The sequence below is a fragment of the Oryx dammah genome, unplaced genomic scaffold (assembly GCF_014754425.2).
Source record: "Oryx dammah isolate SB20612 unplaced genomic scaffold, SCBI_Odam_1.1 HiC_scaffold_17, whole genome shotgun sequence".
In the NCBI taxonomy this organism is placed as follows: domain Eukaryota; kingdom Metazoa; phylum Chordata; class Mammalia; order Artiodactyla; family Bovidae; genus Oryx; species Oryx dammah.
This window is the reverse complement of record NW_024070201.1, coordinates 21718633-21745543: the sequence shown is the minus strand read 5'-3', so window position 1 is coordinate 21745543 and position 26911 is coordinate 21718633. Positions and strand designations below refer to the sequence as shown.

The 26911-nt window shown below is 38.9% G+C and overlaps 1 protein-coding gene across 1 annotated transcript in view; it reads right to left on the bottom strand.

Moving 5' to 3' along the window:
• BCO2 (beta-carotene oxygenase 2) overlaps positions 1 to 26911 on the bottom strand; it is a 61088-nt gene that overhangs the window by 20295 nt on the left and 13882 nt on the right. Inside the window, exons 3-6 of the mRNA XM_040257993.1 lie at positions 8001 to 8212; positions 7667 to 7782; positions 6772 to 6874; positions 1024 to 1152 (exon numbers count right to left, since the gene is read on the bottom strand). Of these exons, the coding sequence (XP_040113927.1) occupies positions 1024 to 1152; positions 6772 to 6874; positions 7667 to 7782; positions 8001 to 8212 (560 nt within the window). The remainder of the gene's footprint in view (positions 1 to 1023; positions 1153 to 6771; positions 6875 to 7666; positions 7783 to 8000; positions 8213 to 26911) is intronic.

Genomic DNA, 26911 nt, shown 5'->3' with positions numbered 1-26911 from the left:
TTTTTTTCTTCCTTTTCAAATTGTTTTGGTTTAGGAAGCATTATATTAAATTGTCATTTATGATCTGGAGCTTCATTCCTTAATCCTTTTGCTATTTACACTGGAGGTAAGGATCCAGGAGCAGATTGACTATAATAGTTTACGATGCAGAAAATAAACATTCTGTAAAAAAGCTGAAGCAAGCTATGTGGAATATGAATTTCCCTCCCCCAAAATATTAACATGATTATTATTTGTGGTCTTTAAAATCACCTAAAATACTGAATTCTGTCCATTTTTTATGGTTAAATTCTTTTTTTTTATTAAGACTTTATTTTTTGGAGCAATTTTAGGCTCAAAACAAAACCAAGGGGAAAGTACAGAGATTTCCCATATACCGCCATCCCCATACACTCTCAGCACCCACTTTATCAATTTCCTCCACCAGAGTGGTCCATTTATTATAGCTGATGCATCTACATTGACACATCATAATTGCCCAAAACCCATAGCTTCTATTGTGGAAACACGCATAAATGTATATTTTTCCTTTGTATTTATTCAGTGACAAACAGCACAAGACAAAACAAACCAAAGAGACTGATTTCTATGACTAGGGGTTATTCATTGTTTCATCCTGGAGCAGGGGGCTGGAGGGAGAGGCTGTTCTTCATAGAGAACTTAAGTGGAATTATAGTGGGGTGACTAAATCTCAGCCTATTTCTCCCTGATTCAATGTGCTGGGAAGGAACTGATAACTTCCTAAACTGACAGTTGTTTCCTAGAGCAGTCAATTAATGAAAAACTTGTTAACAACTTTTTCATAACTGCTTGTGTTAAAATATCTCTTCCATCAGTCAGTTGGCTAGGGTAAGTGATACATGACTAAACAGAATGAACTTAATTCACATCAAAACACAACCTTGGTCTCTTATCACCATACTCTGATAAACTATATTAACATACTATTTTCCAAAACTAGTTCCCCTGCAACAGTGACATTAAGGCAGGTCCCGTTAAATTTTGCCTTATTTATGGGCTCACCAAAGCTGTGGTAGTAAGAAGGTCTCATCCCCTCCTCAGAAGCAATAGAACATATCACCTGGGCTCCATGGATTGTCTCCCCAAGGTCAGATTTTTCTGGAGGAACCCGAATAACATTATAGCAGGAACCTGGAAAATGGAAAGTCCTATCTTAACTGTTTTACATACATTTGAAGAATAAAAGATAGCCCTTGTATTTGTGGACTAGGCAAAAGCAATTAAAAGATTTATGCAATATGCATGACACATATATTTCATTAGGGGTTATTTCAAAGACATGGATATAAAAAATATATTAACTTTATAAACAGTATTAGCTAAGGTTTTGAAACATCATACACAAAGTAACCAACCAACAGCTATTGTATTTTAATATTCACAAATGGTTCCCTTCTAGCTCTCTGAAGATGAACTCAATCCCAGCTTCATAGGAAAAGATAGGATAGCAGCCAGGAATATCTTCAAACTCTATTTGTCCATCTCCCCACTCCCCAGTTCCAAAAACTACAGTCTCCATTTGTACTTATGTCCAACTTCTTCCTTTCAGTCTTCTAGACGCTTGGGGTCACTTTGGGTCCCCTCTCCTCCCATCTTATCAACATTCACTCATGCAATTATTCATCTGACTATTATTACTTCCTCAATAATCAACTCAGGTACCCACTCCTTAAGCAGACTTTCCCATCCAAAGATATTTGTTGCCCCTCCTTTATGCTCTGATTATATTCTACACTGTCATAGTACTTATCTCATTTACTATGATTTTCTGTATATTTATCTGTTTCCTAGTAGACTAGACTCTTCGGGAGCAGGAACTATGTCTGACACATCTTTGCATCCTCAGTACCAAACACTGACCTGTAAGTAAACTATAAAAAACTATTGTTGGATTGACTAAGAACATATGTTTGTTAAATAATTCAATGAATGAACAAATACTGAGATCATATTGAATTATCTTTCTGGTGTTAGAAGTGCCAACGCAGGTGCTGAAGAACCTCTTCACCTCTTTTGGAACAGGATAACCATCTGGTTCCCTACTCATTTATCAACAGCTCCTTGAGAGATAAGTCACTTCAGTCATGTCTGACTCTTTGCAACCCTATGAACCATAGCCCACCAGGTTACTCTGTCCATGGGATTTTCTAGGCAAGAATACTGGGGTGGGTTGCCATTTCCTCCTCTAGGAGATCTTCCTGACCCAGGGATCCAATCTGCATCTCTTAAGTCTCCTGCATTGGCAGGAGGGTTCTTTACTGCTAGCACCACCTAGAAAGCCCTGACTGAGTGTCAACTATATTCCAGGCACTCTTCTAAGAGTCCTAAGTAGCATATTCTAGACACTGGTGTACAGCAAAATAGTGTACAAAATAGACAAAAGGCTCTTCTTTTATAAAACTCAAATTTTAAAAAAATCAAACAATAAGTAAAAATATAATGCGTCAGATGAGAACTATAATGAGGAATAAACAAGGGAATGGGAATTTGAAGTGAGTGTATAAGGATGTGGGCTGCTACTATTTGCAACTTAAATTATGGTGGTCTGGGAAGGCTTCACTAAGAAAGTGGCACTTGAGTCAAGACCTGAAGGGAGTGAAGAAGAGAGCTTTGAGGATATCTGGAAGAAATGCATTTCAGGTGATGAAAGTGAAAGCTCAGTTGTGTCCAACTCTTTGCAATCCCATGGACTATACAGTCCATGGAATTCTCCAGGCCAGAATAGTGGAGTGGGGAGCCTTTCCCTTCTCCGGGGGATCTTCCTGACCCAGGAATCCAACTGGGGTCTCCTGCATTGCAGGCGGATTCTTTACCAACAGCTATGAGGTGAGAAGAGCAAATGCAAAGATTCTCAGCCAAGAATAAGTTTGGAGTGTTCAAATAACTGCAGTGAGGGCAGTGTTGCCCTGCCCATAGGAAGCAGAGAGAAAATTCTAGATGAGGTGGGGTAGGTTAAAGGGATAACTGGCTGATATACTGAGAATAAACTGAAGTCAGGTAAAGGGAGAAGCAAGCAGACTGGTTAAGAAGCTATTACAATAATTCAAGTGAGAAAGAATGGTGGCCCAAACCAGAGTGGGGGCAATGGAGGTGATATGACATAGCTGGATTTTTGATATATTTTGAAGGCATTGCTGAAATTACTTTTTGACCCATTAGATGTGGATGTGAGAGAGGTATAAAACATGATTCCAAGGTTATCATCTTAAGCGAGTAGAATGACAGAGTTACCCTAAACTGAGATGGGGAAGATTTTAAGCAGAGAAATTTAGGGAGAAATATCAAAAGTTCGGTTTTAAAAAATTAATTTTGTAACCTCTATTAGACATCCTAGTAAAAACACTGAGTAAGCAACTAGTGTGGAGGTCTAGGTTAGGATACTATATGTTTTGAGAAACAATTATAAATAAAACATCATGCTTTATACAGTGATGAGTTATAAAAGAAATGAAAGATAAACTCTACAGTTCCAATATTACCATCTCCATCTCCATCAACAGTAAGCGTCTATCTAAGAGATTGCATTATTTTAAATTAGTACTTAAAACTACCTAGATTAAATGTTTAGAGGATTTCTGTTACTTTTAGAAGGGCTTTTTAAAAATATCTGGAAAAGTGAAAAAAATTAAAAGCTTTTTATTTTGTAAAGGTAAAAATTACTAGCAAGCACTTTATTTACCAAAAATAAAATCACTAAATGTCCCCCAAACACATATTGTTTAGTTGAGCTCTCTGCAGCTACACATACATTTGTGTTCTAGTTCAAAAACTCCTCACTGAACCAAATAATCAAGTAAGAAAAAGGAAATAAATCCAGTTTTACTTGAGATTAGAGTATCAAGAGAAGAATTTCCTATCTCAGCAACTGGGTTAAATGACGATTACTCAATTTACTAAATTTGAACACTACAAGTTGATGAACTGTCCTAACTGTAAGTCTTGAAGGTATGTACAAGGCAGACAGACACCCAGGAAACACACAGCAGAGGACTGAATGCCCAGAGAAATGATTTGCTCAATACTTTGTGTCTAACTCTGGGAGACACCTCAGTACTTTGCATAAACATCAAATTGAGGCAAAATAACAAGTACAACTCATAATGACCAGTGCAAGGTTTCTCAGAGATTCATAGGCCACTTGCACCAAAATCACCTGGAGATCTTGTTAAAATGCATCAAGATAAGAAGTAAAGGGCTGGTTACAATGCAGATTCTTAGTCCCTTTTCAAGTATACTGAACCAGAATATCTGAAGATGAAGCTCACTGAATGCTAGAAAGCATTCCAGATGGCTTTGGGGTGTTCTAAAGGCTAAGAATCACTGATCTAATGAGGATTTATTTTAGAAAAATAAATAAAAATGGTTAAACAGTATTTCTTATATTATGGACTGTATACAAAGTTATCTATAACTCTTTGCAACTCCATAGACTATAGCCCAGCAGCCTCCTCTCTGTCCATGAAAGTCTTCAGGTAAGAACACTGGAGTGGGCTGTTGCTGTTGTTCAGTCACTAAGTCGTGTCCAGCTCTTTGCTACATGGACTACAGCACACCAGGCTTCCTTGTCCTTCACTGTCTCCTGGAGTTTGCTCAAACTCATGTCTATTGAGTCGGTGATGCCATCCAATCATTTCACCCTCTGTTTCCCCCTTCTCCTCCTGCCCTCAATCTTTCCCAGGATCAGGGTCTTTTCCAATGAGTCAGCTCTTTGCATCAGGTGGCCAAAGTTCTGGAGCTTTATCTTCAGCATCAGTCATTCAAATGAATAGGATTTATTTCCTTTAGGAGTAACTGGTTTGATCTCCTGCTGCCCAAGACTCTCAAGAGTCGTCTCCAGTACCAAAATTCAAAAGCATCAATTCTTTGGCACTCAGCCTTCTTTATGGTCCAACTCTTACATCTGTACCTGATGAATGGAATGGGTAGCCATTCTCTTCTCCAGGGGATCTTCCCAACCCAGTGACTGAACCTGGGTCTCCTGCACTGCAGGCAGATTCTTTACTGTCTGAGCCACCAGGGAAGCCTTGCTTGGTTATTAGAGTTAATTTTTTAAGAAATGAATTTTTAATGATTAAAAAAATTGAATGGACCAAAAAAAAAGCTGAGTCAGTTTACCCACTTGCTTAAAGATTTTACCTAAAAAGATGTTTGATGTTTCCTATAACAGATTTAAAGAATACATCCCTAGTTGAGGTCAGATAACAAAGAGCAGAGACGGCTGGATGATGAAGTTTCCAGGGTACGTTATATCTTCTTGAGCCAATAAAAAAAACAAGCCTGAAGTCTCCATGTTCACATATACTTATATGTGTAAATATGGAGAGGTAGAGATGAACAACCCAAAAAGCCAATTCCTTATATTAACCTATTCAAAAGTTAACCTATACAAAGGATTCATAGGTTATAAATGATAGATTGACAGCTAAGATACACAGTCAGAAACATCTGCTACTTGTACTTACACATTCCTTTCCAAACAGAGGGAGATGTATATTTGAGTATATGATAATGAATTTGCATGCCCTGAGAGAATCCTCTCTACTCAGTGATAAATAATTATTAAGATGGTCTAACAAAATGACTAACAGCAAGCTTCTTCTGTGTTATTCAGGCTTCTGTGTTATTCTGTGTTATCAGGCCAAGCCTGATATTAGACACTTGAGGCTTGCTTAAGCAAGCATCTTAAATCTTCTCAAGGTTCACTGCCCTCATCTATAAAATGGAGGTAATAATACCTTTCTTAATGCCATCGATGGACCTAGAGATTATCAAACTAAGCGACGTAAGACAGAGAAAGACAAATATCATATGATATCATTTATATGGGAATCTAAAATATGATACAAATGAACTTATTTACAAAACAGAAATAGACTCAGACATTGAAAACAAACTTATGGTTGCCAAAGGGGAAATGGGTGGGGAATAAATTAGGAGTATGGGATTAGCAAATACAAACTACTATATATAGCAAGTTCCTGCTGTATAGCACAGGGAACTATATTCAATATCTTGCAGTAAACCATAATGGAAAAGAATATGGGAAACTAACACAACATTGTCAATCAACTATACCTCAATTAAAAAAATAAAAATAATTGTACCTTTCTCAGAGATTTGTTATAGGATTAAATGAGAAACTATAAGGGAAAAAAATGGTTAACACCAGCACATACTAGTTACTCTATAAATGTTAGCTATCATTATTAGCCATTAGAACCTTCTGGAACAGACTAACAGACAGCTAGGAAAGTATACAGATGAACAGGAAGGGGATGTGATATAAGTAGCTGAAAATGCAACCAAACTTTAACCTTAACTTACTTTGTAGGGTATTACTCCCATGGTAAAAATAAATTCCTCTCTATGTAACCTACAGTGTACCTTCTCTTTATCTCTTTGCTGTACCATTCTAAATTTCTTATAGTATGGTACCTCTTAAAAATTCAAGTTTGAGAAATATATACTGAAAATCCCTACAATGCATGTGAGCCAAAAAGCATAATGGAACATAAAAATGTGAGTCATAATGAAAAGATCAAATAGAAAATCAGCTTCTAAGTATATCACAAAAAGACCACAGAACATAATAATAAATTACATATTTTAAGTTCAGAAATTTAATATCAGAGATTTCTTTCTGAAATTTTCAAATGAGTTTCATATAAGTTAACATCTTAGCCATAATGGAACTCTGGGAAGACAGTTAATTCCCAATTATTTTTTCAAAGACTCCCACCCCAATGTTACCATGTTTCCCATAGGAGTTCCCCATGTTGTAGGTTGTTCCATCTGGATCGTAATGAGGATGTGCAGTTGCTCCATTCACAGCGATAAATTTTCTCCAGTTAACCTGAAAATTTAAGACCATTCAGAGACTTAAATTACATGAGTAGGTCTCTATTTAGATGCATAGACAGTAGGGATGTATCAAATACTTTTAAAATAAGATATAAAAATTATGGTTTAAGCCCTGATGTCTCACCTCTGTGAAATCAAACTTATTTTTCCTACTAAAGAAAAAGAAACTAAGAACAAACAACAAGAAAACCAAACAAAATCCCTCCTACCACCACCACCAAGAAATGCACAAAAATGATTATCCAGATCACAAGAAAGTTCAAAAGAATAAGGATTAAAATTCTGGCCCCAAATTTTATTTTGCTTTAAATTAATGTATAACATAAAGGCAGTATGTGTTAGTCGCTCAGTCATGTCTGACTCTTTGCAACCCCATGGACTGTAGTCCATCAGGCTCCTCTGTCCACAGAATTTTCCAGGCAAGAATACTGGAGTAGGTTGCCATTTCCTTCTCCTGGGCAGTATGGATCTAGGTAATCTCCAGTCCAATTCTACCTATAGCTAAGCAGAAAATGAAATGACAGAAATAAATCTGAACTATGCTATGTCTCCTTTGCCCTAGCCTTCAGACAGTTGGACTAAGGAAGAAATCTAGAATTATATTTAAGGACAACCAACACCGCAGGCCATTCTAATGAAGACAGAGGGTACATAATGACCTGAATCAGTGGGTAACTTTGATTTTGTTTAAGAATGCAATTTTTTCTTCTGATAATAACTACTCTAAAAAGTATTTGAATGGAGAGAAATTTTAGGGTCTATTATATTTTAACCTATATTTTACCTTTTCTGTTTTTTCCAGGGTTTCAATGTCCACTTTATTCATAAAGTTGGTTTCCGTACTAAGGTAGTAATCACCCTTGTACTGCACAAAGTTGACATTGGTGTTGTCAGTAATTGCTGAAATCAAACCCCAAAGTTATTTAAACACCACAACTTACTACTATAGCAGATCCTAAAGCACACAATCAAGGGAGAAAGCAGTTGAAACATCCTCTCATATCAAAATAAATAAATATCAAGATCCATACTTATAAAAAAAGATTGACATATGTCATAATAATTTAAAGAATCATCCCTATTGCCTGAAAATTCTGGGCATAATAAAGGGTGCTTACCAGGCTTTTCAAATTTTGACATGAAACGTTCAAAAACATTCTTGCATGGGTCAGGGAGAGCCAATGTACCAAATTCTGAGATCACAATTCGATCACGATCACTGTTGGCCTTATATGCATCACTCTGTAGAAACTTGCTCCTATATGTCACTGTGCCCTTCTCCATCTTGAACTGGTGAAGTAAAGCCATTCCATCAAACCAGTGATTGTACCTTGGTAGGAGCAAAAATAAAAAAGTATTAGGAAGAAAAACATGGGCTCAAAAGGAGCGATTTCAAATACAGAGATAAGGGATGGGTTATCTCTGTGGGATGGGTTCCTAGCACAACCTGATTAGTCAAAGAACTGGAAATTGAGAGATGACAGATTTTGAGTATGTCCTGGAGTACAACAATGAAAGACCAACTTACACTCTCTTGATCCTAACCCCTTATCACTAACCTCATACATCAGAGGGCTACAGGAAAACCCTAAGCTGTTGACTTCTAAGATAATTGTATCTTTACCCTATAGCCAAGATAATAGCATATGGAATGCTTGATATTTCTCAAATTAAAATGGATTCCAAAACTTTTAGACATACTTATCTTCATAACTTTTATGTATTATATTTTCTGTTTATTTAAATTTTTGTCAAATTTATCAAAACTATGCTAAAGTAAGCAAATAAGATGAATGTCCTTAGTGGATAATCATTTTTGTCCATATTTCAGTTCAGTTCAGTTCAGTTCAGTTGCTCAGTTGTGTCCGACTCTTTGCAACCCCATGAATCGCAGCACGCCAGGCCTCCCTGTCCATCACCAACTCCCGGAGTTCACTCAGATTCACATCCATCGAGTCAGTGATGCCATCTAGCCATCTCATCCTCTGTCGTCCCCTTCTCCTCCTGCCCCCAATCCCTCCCAGCATCAAAGTCCTTTCCAATGAGTCAACTCCTCACATGAGGTGGCCAAAATACTGGAGTTTCAGGTTTAGCATCATTCCTTCCAAAGAAATCCCAGGGCTGATCTCCTTCAGAATGGACTGGTTGGATCTCCTCACAGTCCAAGGGACTCTCAAGAGTCTTCTCCATATTATCACACTACAAATGATGTATCTAAATGATGGAACATTAAAACACTGTAAGGAAAATTTTTCACTTTACTTTTTGAAGGGTTTAACATTAGTCTTTTCTCTCGTATGCTTGACAGATTGAAAGTTTAATGTCTTCAGCATGGAAAATGAAGCAAAAATGCTTGGTCTTATCTTAAAGGCTTGTCTTAAAAGGTTATTGTCTTGAAAGCAGGGATGCAAGTAGATATACACACACCCATCTTATAGCAGCATTATTTACAGTAACCAAAAGGTAGAAACAACCTAAGCATCCATCAGCTGAAGAATGGGATAAACAAAATTTAACATATAATGGAATATTATTCAGCCTTAAAAAGGAGAGAAATTCTGTCACATGCTATAACATGGTGAAATAAGCCAGTCACAAGAAGACAAATACTATACAATAGCACTTAAATGAGATATCTAAAGTCATCAAGCTCATAGAAACATGAAGTAGAATGGTCATTATCAGGGGCTCAGCAGAGGGGGAAATAGGGAGCTATTGTTTAATGAGTATAGAGTTTCAGTTTTTCAAGATGAAAAAGTTCTGAAGATCTGTTTCACAACACTAACCTGTACATTTAAATATGGCTGAGATAGTAAATTTTATTTTTCATCACAAATTGTGTTAAACTGCAAGAAATAAGAAAGTTTTTATAAAAGGCCCTCTTTACATATTGATTTAAGATGCCATCTTTATCATAAACTCAATTTCTGTAAGTTCTTGGCTCCATTTCTGGGTTTTCTATTCTATATAACTTGCTCATTTGTCCATTAGTATATTGACATCATAACATTTTAATTACATTTTAATATTTAATTAAAATAATATAAAATTATATTTTAACATCTGCTAAGGCTAGTCTCCAGTCCATGGGGTTGCAAAGTGTCAGACAGACCGAGTGACCAGACAATAACAACAAGGCTAGTCTCCACCCCTCAGACAATTTTCTTTTTTAGTGTTTTCTTGACTACTCTTGTATATTTATTTTTCCACATGAACCTTCATATTCATTCATCTAATTTCCTTTAAAAATTAGAATTTTTATTAAGGTTGTATTAAATTTAAAAATTGACTTAGGGAGAACTGACATCTTTATGATATTGAACCATCCATCCTACTCAAAAAACAGAGGATCCAAGAGAACAAGATGGTGGGGGAGTAGGTGGATGTGGAGTACATCTCTCCATGGAACATCAGGAATATACATACCTTCAGACACAGAAGTGCATACAGAATACAGAACACCAGCTGAGAGCAGACAGGAATACCTGACCAGAGGTAAAGAATATATAGAATCACGCAAAACTCAGCAGGACAAGGAACTGGGGGGAAAGCAGGAGTGTTAGTAGGACTGGATCTGCCCTCAGTGGGTGGGGGAACCGAAGCAGGGGTCCAATCCCCACATCAAGGTGATTGTCTGAGTCAGAGGAGAAACATTTAAGGCTGAGAGTGAAACAGCTGATCTGCAGCAGCCTAAATAGAATGAGGACCAGACAGTCCTTGCTGCAGCCATACATACCCTGGACAGGGACACAGGTCCCCTGGAAGGCAGGGTGGTTGGGAGCTGGCGTCTGGGGACTGTGGAGCAATCCCAGGGCAAAGGCTGCTGTTGATTGCAGAAAGATGGATTGAGGGGATGTGAGGAAGGAGGTTATGATGGGAAATGCCTGTGGAGGAAAGCCAGGCAGCCATGGAAGCAAGGCGATACTGCTGAGTCACACATAGAGGGTGGAGCCATCACCATAGCCTCTCTCTCCCCACACACCAGCACCTGAACAATAGAGAGGCTGGCCCATAAAACACCTGAGGCACTGAACTACAGAGCAGGACTCCACCCAGGATGTTCCTTTAAGTGACTGATGTGCAGATCTACAGAGTAGGACCCCGCCTAAGGTGCCCCTTTAAGTGCCTGACATGCTGATCTACACAGGAGGATCCCAGCCAGGAGGCCCCTCCATGTGCCTGATGTGCTGAACAACAGAGAAGGACTCCAGGCAAGGGAGCCCTCAAAGTGCCTGAACAGGCAGAGCTATGGAGAAAGACTAGCCAAGCAGGCCTTCGATTGCCAGCTACAAGAGGCTGGAAAAAAGACTCTGAGAGGACAATAACTCCTGCGGCAGAGGCAGTCTGTCCTTGCATACTTGGCACCGCCAGGGTCCCCACAAGCCAAGCAGTTGGGGGGCAGAGCTGCAACAAGCAAAACATGTCTTGCATCTATGGGCACAGGGTCCCTTTGGTAGTGTCTGACTCTTTGCAACCCTGTAGACTGTGGCCTGCCAGGCTTCTCTGTCAGGGACGGAGGGTCTCCAGGCAAGAATACTGGAGCATATTGGCCAATACTGGTTGCCCTACCCTTCTAGAGCACTATATTTCCTGCTGCCCTAGCCGCCAACTCCCCTGAGAACCTGGTGCTGCCAGAACCCTGTGACCCAAGCAGCTGCACCACATCCACCCCTGGCCCTCACAGGGGCAAACCCAGTACTCCAGGGCAGCCTCAGGAGTAAACCCCAGGGGACAACCCACATGCAGAGGTGGAAATAAAACCACAATTGAAACCTAGGGGCAGAGTGGCTAAGGAAGAAGACACAAAGCCTTCCCACCAGCTGTACAAGCTGCAGATTAAATCCACAAGATCAACTAGCCAAACTCTGTGTCTGTGAAATATATAAAAGGTCATTGAAAGTTCCCAAAAAAAGAAAACGTACTAGTTCTGATAGCTGTGGACACTGGAGGCAAGAACACACAGGAGTCGGGCCAGATTAGAAACTGAGCTGCCCCCACAGCAGGCCCAGAGATCAGCACAGTGTTGGAGGGCATCCTAGGGAGGTGAGGTGAACTGTGACTCCCAGTGAGGGAAAGGACTCTGACAGCAGTGATTCAAGAAAAACATTTATTATTCTTTGACTTTTCTGTAGATTCTTTGTATTTTTTTCTTTTTTCTTTTTTCTTTTTCCCCCCTCTGTTGTAGCTGTCAATTTTTTTGGCACTATGAAATCTAATTAAGCTTTTGAGCTTTTCATTTTCCCTCTCAGTCACATTTTTTATTGTTGTTATAAACCTCTGCCTCTACATTGGGCTTTTGCAGTTCTGTGGAGTTTCCCTTTTTTTCTCTCTCTCTCTTTCTTTAATTTTAATTTTTTAAACCTATTTTTTTTTACACTTATTCCTTTGTTTGCTTTTCCTACTGTTCTTTTCCCCTTGCAGTTAATCCTTAATGTATATAAATCTTCTTTATCTACCTCTATTTAACTTTGCATATCTATTCTTTCTTTCTTTCCTTTCCTCTCAACATATTTGTTAGTTTTTTTTCCTTGCTTTATTCCCCAATTGGCACCTTCTTTAGTTTTGCTTTCCAGTTTGTGCTTTAGTTAGTTTTGTTCTGGTAGGTGTAATTTTTGGTTTCCTTTGTTCACCGAGTCAATCTATTGCACTTTACTTTTGTAGGACTGCTTGATTTTGCTTATGGGTGTACATGAATATGGGTATATTCAGTCACACTTTTTATTGTTCTTATAAACCTCTGGCTCTATGTTGGGCTTTTGCAGTCCTGTGGAGTTTTCCTTTTTTCTTTCTTCTTCCGTTTTTTTTTTTTTCTTTTCTCTTTTTTATAATTTTAATTTTTAAAAACATATTATATTTTTTCTACATTTATTCCTTTGTCTGCCTTTCCTACTGTTCTTTTCCCCTTGCAGTTAAATTTTAACATATATAAATCTTCATCTACCTCTATTTAACTTTGCATATCTATTCTTTCTTTCTTCCCTTTCCTTTCAACATGTTTCTTAGTTTTGTTTTCATTGCTTTATTCCCCATTTGACACCTTGCTTTAGTTTTGTTTTTCAGTTTGCACTTTAGTTAGTTTTGTTCTTAACTGGTAAACAAAATTTTTTATTTCCTTTGTTTTCCAGGTCAATCTACTATTTTGACTTTGCTCCTATGTGTATATGTATATGTGTATACTCCATTATTTAATTATTATTTCCCTGATTTTATAACTGCCATTTGTTTGGGGTTCATCTTTGGCTTCTCATTTTTGGATATTTGTTTTACTCTCACTTAATGTCATAACAAACCACTTGTGGAATCTTCATTCTTGACCAGAGATTAAGCCCTGAGCCTTTGGAGTGGGAGCACTAATTCCAAGACCCTAGACTACCAGAGAACTAACCCTAGTAGTATCATATAGTGAGAAATCACACAAAGGAATCCAACTGAATACAAGACCAGGCATCACACAACCCCCAGTAGTACCCTGTGCAGGACACTTCATCTAAAGAATAAACAAAACAAAAATACAAACCCAAACATCAGCAGACAGGATTATCACCTCACTCAGCCTTGCCCATCAGAGCAAAAACAAACAAACAAAAACTCAGCACAAATCTCACCCCACAGGAAGCTTACAAAAACCACTGGACCAATCTTAGGAGGGCAGAAACCAAAAGGAAGAAAGAATTCAATCTTGAATCCTGGGAAAAGGAGACCTCAAACACAATAAGTTAAAATATAATAATGAAAAGGCAGAGAAATACTACACAAATGAAGGAACAAACTAGAAACACAGAAGTCCAAATAAATGAAGAGGAAATAGGCAAACTACCTGAAAAAGAATTCAGAATAATGATAGTAAAGATGATCAAAAACCTTGAAAACAAAATGGAGAAAATGTAAGAATCAATTAACAAAGACCTAGAAGAATTAAAGAATAAACATACAGAGACAAACAACACAATTACTGAAATTAAAAATACTCTGGAAAGAATCAATAGCAGAACATCTGAAGCAGAAGAATGAATCAGTGAGCTGGAAGATAAAATGATGGAAATAACTTCTGAAGAGCAGAATATAGTAGAAAAAAGGAAAAGAACTGGGGATAGCCTCAGAGACCTCTGGGACAATATCAAACGCACCAACAGTTGAATTATAGGGGCCCCAGAAGAAGAAGAAGAGAAAAAGAAAGGGTAGGAGAAAATTTTTGAAGAGATTATAGTTGAAAATTTCCCCAGCATGGAAAGGGAAATAGTCAGTCAAGTCCAAGAGGCACAAAGAGTCCATACAGGATAAACCCAAGGAGAAACACACCAAGATACACACTAATCAAACTACCAAAGACTAAACACAAAAAAAGAATATTAAAAGAATCAAGGAAGAAGTAACATACAGGGAAACCCCATATGCTTAACACCTTTCAGCAGAAACTCTGCAGGCCAGAAGGGAGTGGCAGGATATATTTAAAGTACTGAAAGGGAAAAATCTACAACCAAGATTACTGTACCCAGCAAGGATCTCATTCAAAATTGATGGAGAAATAAAAGCTTCTCAGACAAGCAAAAGTTAAGAGAATTCAGTACCACCAAACCAGCTTTACAACAAATGTTAAAGGGACTTACACAGTCAAAAAATACAAGAGAAGAAAAAAAAAATCTACAAAACCAACCCCAAACAATTAAGAAAATGGTAATAATTGAAAGTGAAGTTGCTCAGTCGTGTCCGACTCTTTGCGACCTGGTGGACTGTAGCCCACCAGGCTCCTCCATCCATGGGATTCTCAAGGCAAAAATACTGGAGTGGGTTGCCATTTCCTTCTCCAGGGGATCTTCCTAACCCAGGGATCGAACCTAGTTCTCCCGCCTTGCAGGCAGACGCTTTAACCTCTGAGCCACCAGGGAAGCCAAAATCAACCCCAAACAATTAAGAAAATGGCAATAGGAACATATATATCAATAATTACCTTAAATGTAAACAGATTAAATGCTCCAACCAAAAAACAGAGGCTGGCTGAATGGATACAAAAACAAGACCCATATTTATGCTGTTTATAAGAAACCCACTTCAGACCTCAAGACACATATAGACAGAAAGTGAGAGGATGGAAAAATATATTCCATGCAAATGGGAAGCAAAAGAAAGCTGGAGTAGCAATCCTCATATCAGACAAAATAGACCTTAAAATAAGGAAGATTACAAGAGATAAGGAAGGACACTACGTAATGATCAAGGGATCAATCCACGAGGAAGACATAACAATTGTAAATATCTATACACCCAACATAGGAGCACCTCAGTACATAAGACAAACATTAACAGATATAAAAGGAGAAATTCACAGTAACACAGTAATAGTAGGAGGCTTTAACACCTCACTCACACCAATGGACAGATCATCAAAACAGAAAATTAATAAGGAAATACAAGTCCTAAATGATATATTAGATGACATTGATCTCATTGATTTCTTCAGGACAGTCTCCATCCAAATGCAGAAGAATACACCTTCTTCTAAAGTGTACATGGAACATTCTCCAGAATACACCACATCTTTGGTCATATATCAAACCTCAGTAAATTTAAGAAAATCGAAATCATCTCTAGCATCTTCTTTGACCACAACACTATAAGACTAGCTATCAATTACAAGAAAAAAACTAAGAAACACAAACACATGAAGATTAAACAACACATTTCTAAACAACCAACAGGTTACTGAAGAAATCAAAAGGGAAATCAAAGACTTTCTAGAAACAAATGACCACGAAACCATGACAACTCAAAATCTATGGGATACAGCAAAAGGAGTTCTAAGAGGGAAGCTTATAACAATATGATCCTAACTCAAGAAATAAGAAAAACATTGAAACTTTACAAGAAAAACACCTAAACTTTGTTTAGGAAAAACAACCTAACTTTATACCAAAACAACTGGGAAAAAAAGAAAAAAAAGACCCCAAAATTAGTAGAAGGAAAGAAATCACAAAGATTGGAGCAGAAATAAGTGAAAAAGAAATGAAAGAAACAATAGTAAAAATTAATAAAACTAAAAGCTGGTTCTTTGAGAAGATAAACAAAATTAACAAACCTTTAGCCAGACTCATTAAGAAAAAAAGAGAGAAGAATCAAATCAACAAAATTAGAAATGAAAAAGGAGAGGTTACAACAGATAATGGAGAAATACAAAGGATTATAAGAGACTATTATGAACAACTATATGGCATAAAATGGATAACTTGGAAGAAATGGACAGATTCTTAGTTCAATCTTCCAAGACTGAACCAGGAAGAAGCAGAAATTATAAACAACCCAATTACAAGCACTGAAATTGAAGCTGTGACCTAAAATCTCCCCCCCCAAAAAAGCCCAGGCTTCACAGGAGAATTCTATCAAACATTTAGAGAAGAGCTAATGTCTAGCCTTCTAAAACTCTTTCAAAAAATTGCAGAGGAAGGAACACTTCCAAACTCATTCTACGAGGCCACCATCATCCTGATACCAAAACCAGACAAATACAACACAAAAAAAGAAACTACAGGCCAACATCACTGATGAAGATAGATACAAAACTCCTCAACAAAATTTTAGCAAACAGAATTCAGCAACACATCAAAAAGCTCACCATGATCAAGTTGGGTTTATTCCAGGAATGCAAGGATTCTTCAATATATGCAAAACAGTGTGATATGCCATATTAACAAATTGAAAGATAAAAACCATATGATCATCTCAATAGATGCAGAAAAAGTTTTTGACAAAATTCAGCACCCATTTATGATTAAAATGCTTCAGAAAATGGGCATGGAAGGAACCTACCTCAACATAGTAAAGGCCATATATGATAAGCCTACAGTAAACATTATTCTCAATGGTGGAAAAACTGAAAGCATTCCCCTAAGATCAGGAACAAGACAAGGATGTCCACTTTCATCACTATTATTCAACAAAGTTCTGGAAGTCCTAGCTACAGCGATCAGAGAAGAAAAAGAAATAAAAGGAATCCAGATCAGAAAAGAAGAAGTAAAGCTCTCACTGTTTGCAGATCACATGATACTGTACATAGAAAACCCTAAAGATAATATCAAAAAATTACTAGAGCCAATCAATGAATTTAGCAAAGTTACAGGATACAAAATCAATACACAGAAATCACTTGCATTTCTATATACTAACAATGAAAAATCAGAAAGAGAAATTAAGGAATCAATCCCATTCACCAGTGCAACAAAAAGAATTAAATATCTAGGAATAAACTTACCTAAGCAGACAAATGGAAGAATCAATACTGTGAAAATAACTATATTACCAAATGCAGTTTACAGATTCAATGCAATCCCTATCAAATTACTGATGGTATTTTTCACAGAACTAGAACAAAAAATTTCACAATTCATATGGAAACACAGAAGATCCCAAATAGCCAAAGCACTCTTGAGAAAGAAGAATGAAGCTGGAAGAATCAACTTTCCTGACTTCAGATTATACTGCAAAGCTACAGTCCTCAAGACAGTATGGTACTGGCAGAAAAACAGAAATATAGGCCAATGGAACAAGATAGAAAGGCCAGAAGTAAACCCATGCACCTATGGGTACCTTATTTTTGACAAAGGGGGCAAGAATATACAGTGGGGAAAGACAGCCTCTTCAATAAATGGTGCTGGGAAAACAGGACAGCTACATGTAAAAGAATGAAATTAGAATACTTCCTAACACCATACACAAAGATAAACTCAAAATGGGTTAAAGACCTAAATGTAAAACCAGAAACTATAAAACTCTTAGAGGAAAACATAGGCAGAACATTCGATGACATAAATCAAAGAAAGATCCTCTATGACCCACCTCCTAGAGTAACGGAAATAAAAACAAATGTAAACAAGTGGGACCTGATTAAACTTAAAAGCTTTTGCATAGCAAAGGAAACTATAAGCAAGGTAAAAAGACAATCCTCTGAATGGGAGAAAATAATAGCAAGTGAAACAACTGATAAAGGATTAATTTCCAAAATATACAAGCAACTCGTACAACTCAATGCCAGAAAAACAGACAAATCAATCAAAAAAGTGGGAAAAAGACCTAAACAGACATTTCTCCAAAGAGAAATGGCCATACAGATGGCTAACAAACATGAAAAGATGCTCAACATCACTCATTATTCAGTTCAGTTCAGTTCAGTCACTCAGTCATGTCCGACTCTGCAACCCAATGAATCGCAGCACACCAGGCCTCCCTGTCTATCACCAACTCCTGGAGTTCACTCAGACTCATGTCCATTGAGTCAGTGATGCCATCCAGCCATCTCATCCTCTGTCATCCCCTTCTCCTCCTGCCCCCAATCCCTCCCAGCATCAGAGTCTTTTCCAATGAGTCAACTCTTCGCATGAGGTGGCCAAAGTACTGGAGTTTCAGCTTTAGCAGCATTCCTTCCAAAGAACACCCAGGGCTGATCTCCTTCAGAATGGACTGGTTGGATCTCCTTGCAGTCCAAGGGGCTCTCAAGAGTCTTCTCCAACACCTCAGTTCAAAAGCATCAATTCTTCGGCACTCAGCTTTCTTCACAGTCCAACTCTCACATCCATACATGACCACAGGAAAAACCACAGACTTGACTAGATGGATCTTTGTTGGCAAAGTAATGTCTCTGCTTTTGAGTATGCTATCTAGGTTGGTCATAACTTTTCTTCCAAGGAGTAAGTGTCTTTTAATTTCATGGCTGCAGTCACCATCTGCAGTGATTTTGGAGCCCCCAGAAATAAATTCTGACACTGTTTCCACTGTTTCCCCATCTATTCGCCATGAAGTGATGGGACCGGATGCCATGATCTTTGTTTTCTGAATGTTGAGCTTTAGGCCAACTTTTTCACTCTCCACTTTCACTTTCATCAAGAGGCTTTTGAATTCTTCTTCACTTTCTGCCATAAGGGTGGTATCATCTGCATATCTGAGGTTATTGATATAACCTTTATTGATATAACTTCTTTATCCATTCATCTGTCAATGGACATCTAGGTTGCTTCCATGTTCTAGCTATTGTAAATAGTGCTGCAATGAACAATGGGATACATGTGTCTTTTTCAATTTTGGATTCCTCAGGGTATATGCCTAGGAGTGGGATTGCTGGGTCATGTGGTGGTTTTATTCCTAGTTTTTTAAGGACTCTCCATACCAGCTTCCACAGTAGCTGTATCAATTTACATTTCCACCAACAGTGCAAGAACATGGAAGCAACCTAGATGTCCATCGACAGATGAATGGATAAAGAAGTTGTGGTACATATACACAATGGAATATTACTCAGCCATAAAAAGAAACACATTTGAGTTAGTTCTGATGAGGTAGATGAAACTTGTATCTATATACAGAGTGAAGTGAGTCAGAAAAAGAAACATAAGTATCATATTCTAACACATATATACAGAATCTAGAAAAATGGTACTAAAGAATTTCTTTGCAGGACAGCAGTGGAGAAACAGACATAGAGAATAGACTTATGGACATGGAGAGAGTGGAGGAGAGGGTGAGATGGGTGGAAAGAGTAACATGGAAACTTACATTACCATATGTAAAATAGATAGCCAACGAGAATTTGCTGTATGGCTCAGGAAACTCAAACAAGGGCTCTGTATCAATCTAGAGATTGATGGGGGATGGGGTGAAGGATGAGAGGGAGTTTCAAAAAGGAGGGGATATATGTAGTGTTTCCCAATTAGTAGTACTGGCTTTAGGACTAAGATGAAAATATATCCATTTATATGTGTGTATGTATATACATATGTGTATATAATATATGTGTGCGTGGCTTCCCGGGTTACACAGTGGTAGAGAATCTGCCTGCCAATGCAGGCAATGTGGGTTCAATCCCTAGGTCAAGAATATCCTCTGGAGTAGGAAATGGCACCTTACTCCAATAGTCTTGCCTATAGAACCCCATGGACAGAAGAGCGTGGTGGGCTACAGTCCTTGGGGTCACAAAGAGTCAGATATGACTGAGCATGCACACACATGATTATTTTTCCACGAATCTATTAATATGGTGAATGACAAAATGGATTTCCAAATTATAAACCTATCATGCATTCTTGGAATTAATCCTACCTAATCATAGTGAATAATGCTTTTAATGTAATGTTAGATTCTGTTTCTTAAGAAAACATTTATTAGCATTCTATTAGTACTATATATTTTGTACTTTTTCATGGATATTCATAAATAATAGGAATAATTATTTTCTTTTTTGTATCAACTTTGTCATGTGTAGATACCAATATTAGACTTGCTTCATAAAAAGAAGTGGGAGACTTCCCTGCATTTTCAAGCGTCTAAATTAATCTTACATCTGCTGTAAGTAAGAAGGCAGAGTAGAGGGATGTACACTCATCTTCTCCTGTGAGAATACCAAAATCACAACTAGGTGCTGAAGAACCATCGACGGGAGAATGTTGGATCACAACAAAGAAAGATACCCTGAATCCAAGGGCAAAGGAGAAGCCCCGATAACACAGTAGGAGAGGTGCAATCACGTTTAAAATGAAATCTCAGATCCGCCAGAGAAAATCAGAGAGGACAAACAAAACTTTGTGCACACCAGGATGAAAGGAAAGAAGCAGGGATCCCCACAAGAGACCAAGCCAGACCTGTCTTTGAGGGTTTGAGTGTCTCCTGTGAAGGCACGGGTCAGCAGTGACCTGCCACAGAGACAGCGGCTCCGGCTGCAGCAGCCCTGGGAGGCATGGCATGTGGCATAAGTCTTCTTGGAGGAGGTCGCCATTAGCCCCACCATAGAGCCACTGAGCAGATGACACACAAACTGGAGAATAGTCATACCAAAGAAGTTCTAGCACTGTAGGAAAAGTTCCAGGGCCCAAAACAGATTTCCCAACCTGGGGATCCAGCAAAAGGACTGAGAATCCCCAGCGAATTTGACTGTGAGGGCCAGTGGGATTTGATTACAGAACTTCCACAGGACTGGGGAAACAGACTCTTGGAGGGCACAACAAAACCTTGCGCACACAAAGATCCAGGAGAAAGGAGAAGTGACCCCACAAGAGACTGAGCCAGAATTTCCAGTGAGCATCCAGGAGTCTCCAACAGAGGCATGGGGACAATGGCCTGCCACATGGTCAGGGGCACTGAATACAACAGTCCTGGGAGCAAATGCATGCTGGCATAAGTCTATCTGAAGAAGGTCTCCATTACTGCCATTACCCTTATCACAGTTTGACCTCAGGCCAAACTACAGGGAGGGAACACAGCCCCAGCCATCAGCAGAAAACCTGATTAAAGATTTACTGAACATGGCCCTGCCCACCAGAGCAAGAACCAGTTTTAACCACAGCCAGTCACTAATGGCACCCTACTCCAGTACTCCTGCTTGGAAAATCCCATGGATGGAGGAGCCTGGAAGGCTGCAGTCCATGGGGTCACTGAGGGTTGGACACAACTGAGCGACTTCACTTTCACTTTTCACTTTTCACTTTCATGCATTGGAGAAGGAAACGGCAACCCACTCCAGTATTCTTGCCTAGAGAATCCCAGGGACAGGGGAGCCTGGCGGGCTGCCGTCTATGGGGTCACACAGAGTCGGACACAACTGAAGTGACTTAGCAGCAGCAGTCACTCCCAAGACGAAGCCTCCACAAGCCTCTTATCCTCATCCATCAGAGGGCAGATAGAATGAAAACGAAAATTACAGAAAACTAACCAAACTGTTCACATGGAGCACAACCTTGTCTAACTCAGTGAAACTATGAGCCACGCCATGTAGGACCACTCAGGACAGATGGGTATTGATGGAGAGTTCTGACAAAACATGGTCCACTGGAGTAGGGAATGGCAAATCACTTCAGCATTCTTACCTTGAGAACCCCTTGAACAGTATGTGGAAAGATGAACCTCCCAGGTGAGTAGGTGTCCAACATGCTACTGGACAAGAGCAGAGAAATAGCTCCAAAAGAATGAAGAAGCTGAGCGAAAGCAGAAACAATGCCCAGCTGTGGATGTGTCTGGTGGTGAAAGTAAAGTCCAATGCTGTAAAGAACAGTATTGCATAGGAACCTGGAATGTTAGGTCCATGAATCAAGGTAAATTGGAAGTGGTCAAAGAGGAGATGGCAAGAGTGAACATTGACATTTTAGGAATATGTGAACTACCATGGACCAGAATGGGCAAATTTAATTCAGATGACCATTATATCTGCTACTGTGAGCAAGAATCTCTTAGAAGGAATGGAGCAGCCCTCATAGTCAACAATAGAGTCCAAAATGCAGTACTTGGTACAGTCTCAAAAACAACAGCATGATCTCTGTTCTTTTCCAAGGCAAACCACTCAATATCACAGTAATCCAAGTCTATGCCCCAACCACTAATGCTGAAGAAGCTGAAGTTGAATGGTTCTATGAAGACCTACAAGACCTTCTAGAACTAATACCAAAAATAGACATCCTTTCCATCACAAGGGACTGGAATGCAAAAGTAAGAAGTCAAGAGATACCTGGAGTGACAGGCAAATTTGGCCTTGGAGTACAAAATGAAGCAGGGCCAAACTAACAGACTCTTGCTGAGAGAATGCACTGGTCCTAGCAAACTCTCTTTCCAACAACACAAGAGATGACTCTACACATGGACATCACCAGATTGTTAATACTGAAATCAGACTGACTATATTCTTTGCAGTGGAAGATGAAGAAGCTCTATACAGTCAGCAAAAACAATATTGGGAGCTGACCATGGCTCAGATCATGAACTCCTTACTGCAAAATTCAGACTTAAATTGAAGAAAGTAGAGAAAACTACTAGGCCATTCAGATATGACCTAAATCAAATCCCTTATGATTATACAGTGGAAGTGACAAATAAATTCAAGGGATTAGATTTGATAGAGTGCCTGAAGAACTATGGACACAGGTTCGTAACATTGCACAGGAGGTGGTGATCAAAACCATTTCACATGCTAGCAAAGTAATGCTCAAAATTCTCCAACAGTACATTAACTGAGAACTTCCAGATGTTCAAGCTGGATTTAGAAAAGGCAGAGGAAACAGATCAAATTGCCAACATCTGTTGGATCAGAGAAAAAGCAAGAGAATTCCAGAAAAATATCTACTTCTGCTTCATTGACTATTCTAAACCCTTTGACTGTGTGGACCACAACAAACTGAATAATTCTTGAAGAGATGGGAATACTAGACCATCCTACCTGTCTCCTGGGAAACCTGTGCAGCCCAAGAAGCAAAAGTTAGAAACAGACATGGAACAACAAATTGGTTCAAAACTGGGAAAGGAGTACTTCAAGGCTATATATTGTCACCCTGCTTATTTAACTTCTATGCAGAGTACATCATGCGAAATGCCAGGCTGGATAAAGCACAAGGTGGAATCAAGATTTCCAGGAAAAATATCAATAACCTCAGACATGCAGATGACACCACCCTTATGACAGAAAGCGAAGAGGAACTAAGCCTCTTGGTGAAAATGAAAGAGGAGAATGAAAAATCTAGCTTAAAACTCAGCATTCAAAAAACTAGGATCATGGCATCTGGTCCCATCCCTTCATGTCAAATAGATGGGGAAACAACGGAAACAGTGAAAGACTTTATTTTTTTGGCTCCAAAGTCACTGCAAGTGGTGACTGCAGCCATGAAATTAAAAGGCACTTGCTCCTTGGAAGAAAAGCTATGACAAACCTAGACAGCATATTAAAAAGCAGAGATATTACTTCACCGACAAAGGTCTATATAACCAAAGCTATGATTTTTCCAGTAGTCATGTATGGATATGAGAGTTGGATCATAAAGAAAGCTGAGCGGTGAAGAATTGATGCTTTTGAATTGTGGTGTTGGAGAAAACTCTTGGGAGTCCCATGGACTGCAAGGAGATCAAACCAGTCAATCCTAAAGGAAATCAATCCTGAATATTAATTGGAAGGACTGATTCTGAAGCTGAAACTCCAATAATTCAACCATCTTATGCAAAGAGCTGACTTATTAGAAAAGACCCTGATGTTGGAAAAGATTGAAGGCAGGAGGAGAACGTGATGACAGAGGATGAGATGATTGGATTGTATCACTGACTCAATGGACATGAGTTTGAGTAGACTCTGGGTGATGGTGAAGGACAGGGAAGCCTGGCATGCTGCAGTCCATGGGGTTGCAAAGAGTTGGACATGACTGAGCAACTGAACAAAAATAATCTATAAAGCACTGAAACTATCTGATATTCAAAAGTTTGGTAGAATTTCTTGTGAAATAATCGAGGCCTAGTGCTTTTTTAAAGAGGCAGTTAGTTACTCAATAAGTTTCTTGTTTACTTCTACAAAAACTGGTGTCTTTAAACTTTCTACCTCTGTCAAGTTTGGTAATCTGTATTTCCCCAGGAAATTATTCATTTCCTTGAGGTTTTCAAGCATATTTGCATAGAGGCCCACAAAGTCTTTTATAATATTTTATCTATTTAGTGACTTCTTTTTCAATGTCTTTTTTTTTTTTTTTTTTTTGTATGCAACATACAACTTGTGGGATCTTAGCTCCCTGACCAGGGATCACACTGGTGCCTCCTGCATGGAGTCTAACCACTGGACTGCCAGAGAATTCCTTCATTGTCATTTCTTATTTTGTGCATTTGGCCTTTCTCCCTTTTTTCCTTGATAACATTAACTAGCAGTTTCTCACTGAGTTTTGGTAATTTTTTTCAAAAAACATTAAAAACAAAATAGTTTCAATAATTATTGTTTTTCCAATCTAAATGCCAATAAAATCATGATACATAGAGCCAAACCTATACTCTGGGTGTAAACTCAGACACTCAGCTTCCTCATTTATTCATATTTTTTTCTTTCCTTCTTATTTTTCTTTGTTACCACCTCATATTGTTGACTCACACTGAGCTGTCAAGCAAACCCCTAATTTTTGGCACATTCTGCTATTAAGCCAATCTCTTCCGTGCTCATTCTTATAATAACTGAGTTTCTTGACCCAAATTACTTTTAGATAATTAACTTGTTAGATTCCAACTCACAAGATCCTTCTTGACTCTGTCATTCTAGGTGTTTATTTAGTCAAATCAACCAACATTTCTTGAGTCCTTGCTATCTGAGAGGCTTTGCCCAAAGCCAGAAATTATAGGCATATAAATAACTATCATGATGTGTGTGTGTTCAATCACATCTGATTTTTTGCAACCCCATGGGCTGTAGCCCTCCAGGCTCTTCTGTTCTTGAGATTTCCCAGGCAAGAATACTGGAATAGGTTGCCATTTCCTAGTTCAGGGGAATCTTCCCAACCCAGGGATAGATCCACGTCTTGTGAGTCTCCTGGATTGGCAGCCAGATTCTTCACCACTAACACCACCTGGGAAGTACACAATGATTACTGCAACAATGGAAAAGTGGTTTTAAAAAAAAAAAACTGTCTATGCATAGGAAGAACAACAGAATGGAAGGATGTGGATATCAGAGAAAAGTCAAGAGAGAAGAATATGATTCTTTAAGGATGTTTGCCAGGGGGAGAAGAGTAAAAAGGCATCTTAGGATTAGGTGATTAAAAGAAAAAAAAAGGAAGAACCTGAAGGTATATGGTATCTTGAAGAAGCAGCCAGTTAACAGATTAGTATTAGCCATTAGTGCCAGGTGATGATGATGAAGAAATAGGTCAGCTTCAACAGGAAAGCATGGAGTTTAGGAACAGGAAAGTGAAACAGTGAAACCTGTATCTTAGAAAGGTCACTCTGAACACACCAGAATATGGGACAGAAAGACGAACTATCAGGTAATAATTCAAGTGAGAGAAGATGAAAGCTTAAAATGAAACAGTACAATGAGAAAAGGACAAACTGCAGAAATAAGTCAGATGACTGTCATGAGGTAGGCAGTAACAAAGAGAGAGAGTCCAAAAAATCACACCTGAATGGATGGTGACTCTTTAACTGAGATGGAGAATACAGGAAGAGCAAATATTGGGAGAAAAGCAAGCAGTTCAGTTTTGAACAAGAGTCTGAGCCATTTGCAAATCATCAGAGTAGAGATGTGTCACAGTCAGCTGGCAAAATACAGGTTTAAGATACAAGAGATGGGTTGGTGTGGAAGAGAGATCTTTGAGAGTACCTGTGTATGACACGAATAGGGATGGCTCTAGAATAACACCACCACCTGCTGAGAACTTACTGTGTGTCGGGTGCTGTGCCGGGCATGTCACCAGGACATAAAAATATATATTTATGAAAAGATATGTATGTACATAATGTGTATATACAGTTGATCCTTGAACAACATAATTTTATATAAAATATATATATTTATGAAATATATACTTATGAAATCAAATATCAGACCCGACAGAGACAATCAGAGTGTACAAACAAAAACTTGTGTGCACGAGGATAAAGGGAAAGGAACAGTGACCCCCATAAGAGACTGAGCCAGACCTGCCTTTGAGTGTTTCAGCGTCTCCTGTGGAGGACTGGGTCAGCAGTGACCTGCCGCAGGCACAGCGACTCTGGCTGCAGCAGCCCTGGGAGGAGCAGCAAGTGGCATAAGTCCTCATGGAGGAAGTCGCCATTAGCCCCACTTAGAGCTACTGAGCAGATGACACACAACCTGGAGAACAATTATACCAAAGAAATTCTCGCACTGTTGCAAAAGTTCTAGGACCCAAAACAGATTTCCCAGCCTGGGAATCTGACAAAAGGACTGAAAACCCCCAGGAAAACAGACTCTTGGAGGGCACAACAAAACCTTGTGTGCACCAGGACCCAGGAGAAAGGAGCAGTGACCCCACAAGGGACTGAGCCAGAATTGCTGGTGAGCATCTGAGTCTCTGGTGAAGGCGTGGGTTAACAGAGACCGGCTGCGGGGTCAGGGGCACTGAATACAACAGCCCTGGGAGCAACTGCGGGCCGACATATGTCCTTTGGAAGGAGGTCCCCGTTACTGCCATTACCCTTACCACAGTTTGGCCTCAGACCAAACTACAGGGAGGTAATACAAACTACAGCCCCACTCATCAGCAGAAAATTGGATAAAAAATTTACTGAGCATGACCCTGCCTACCAG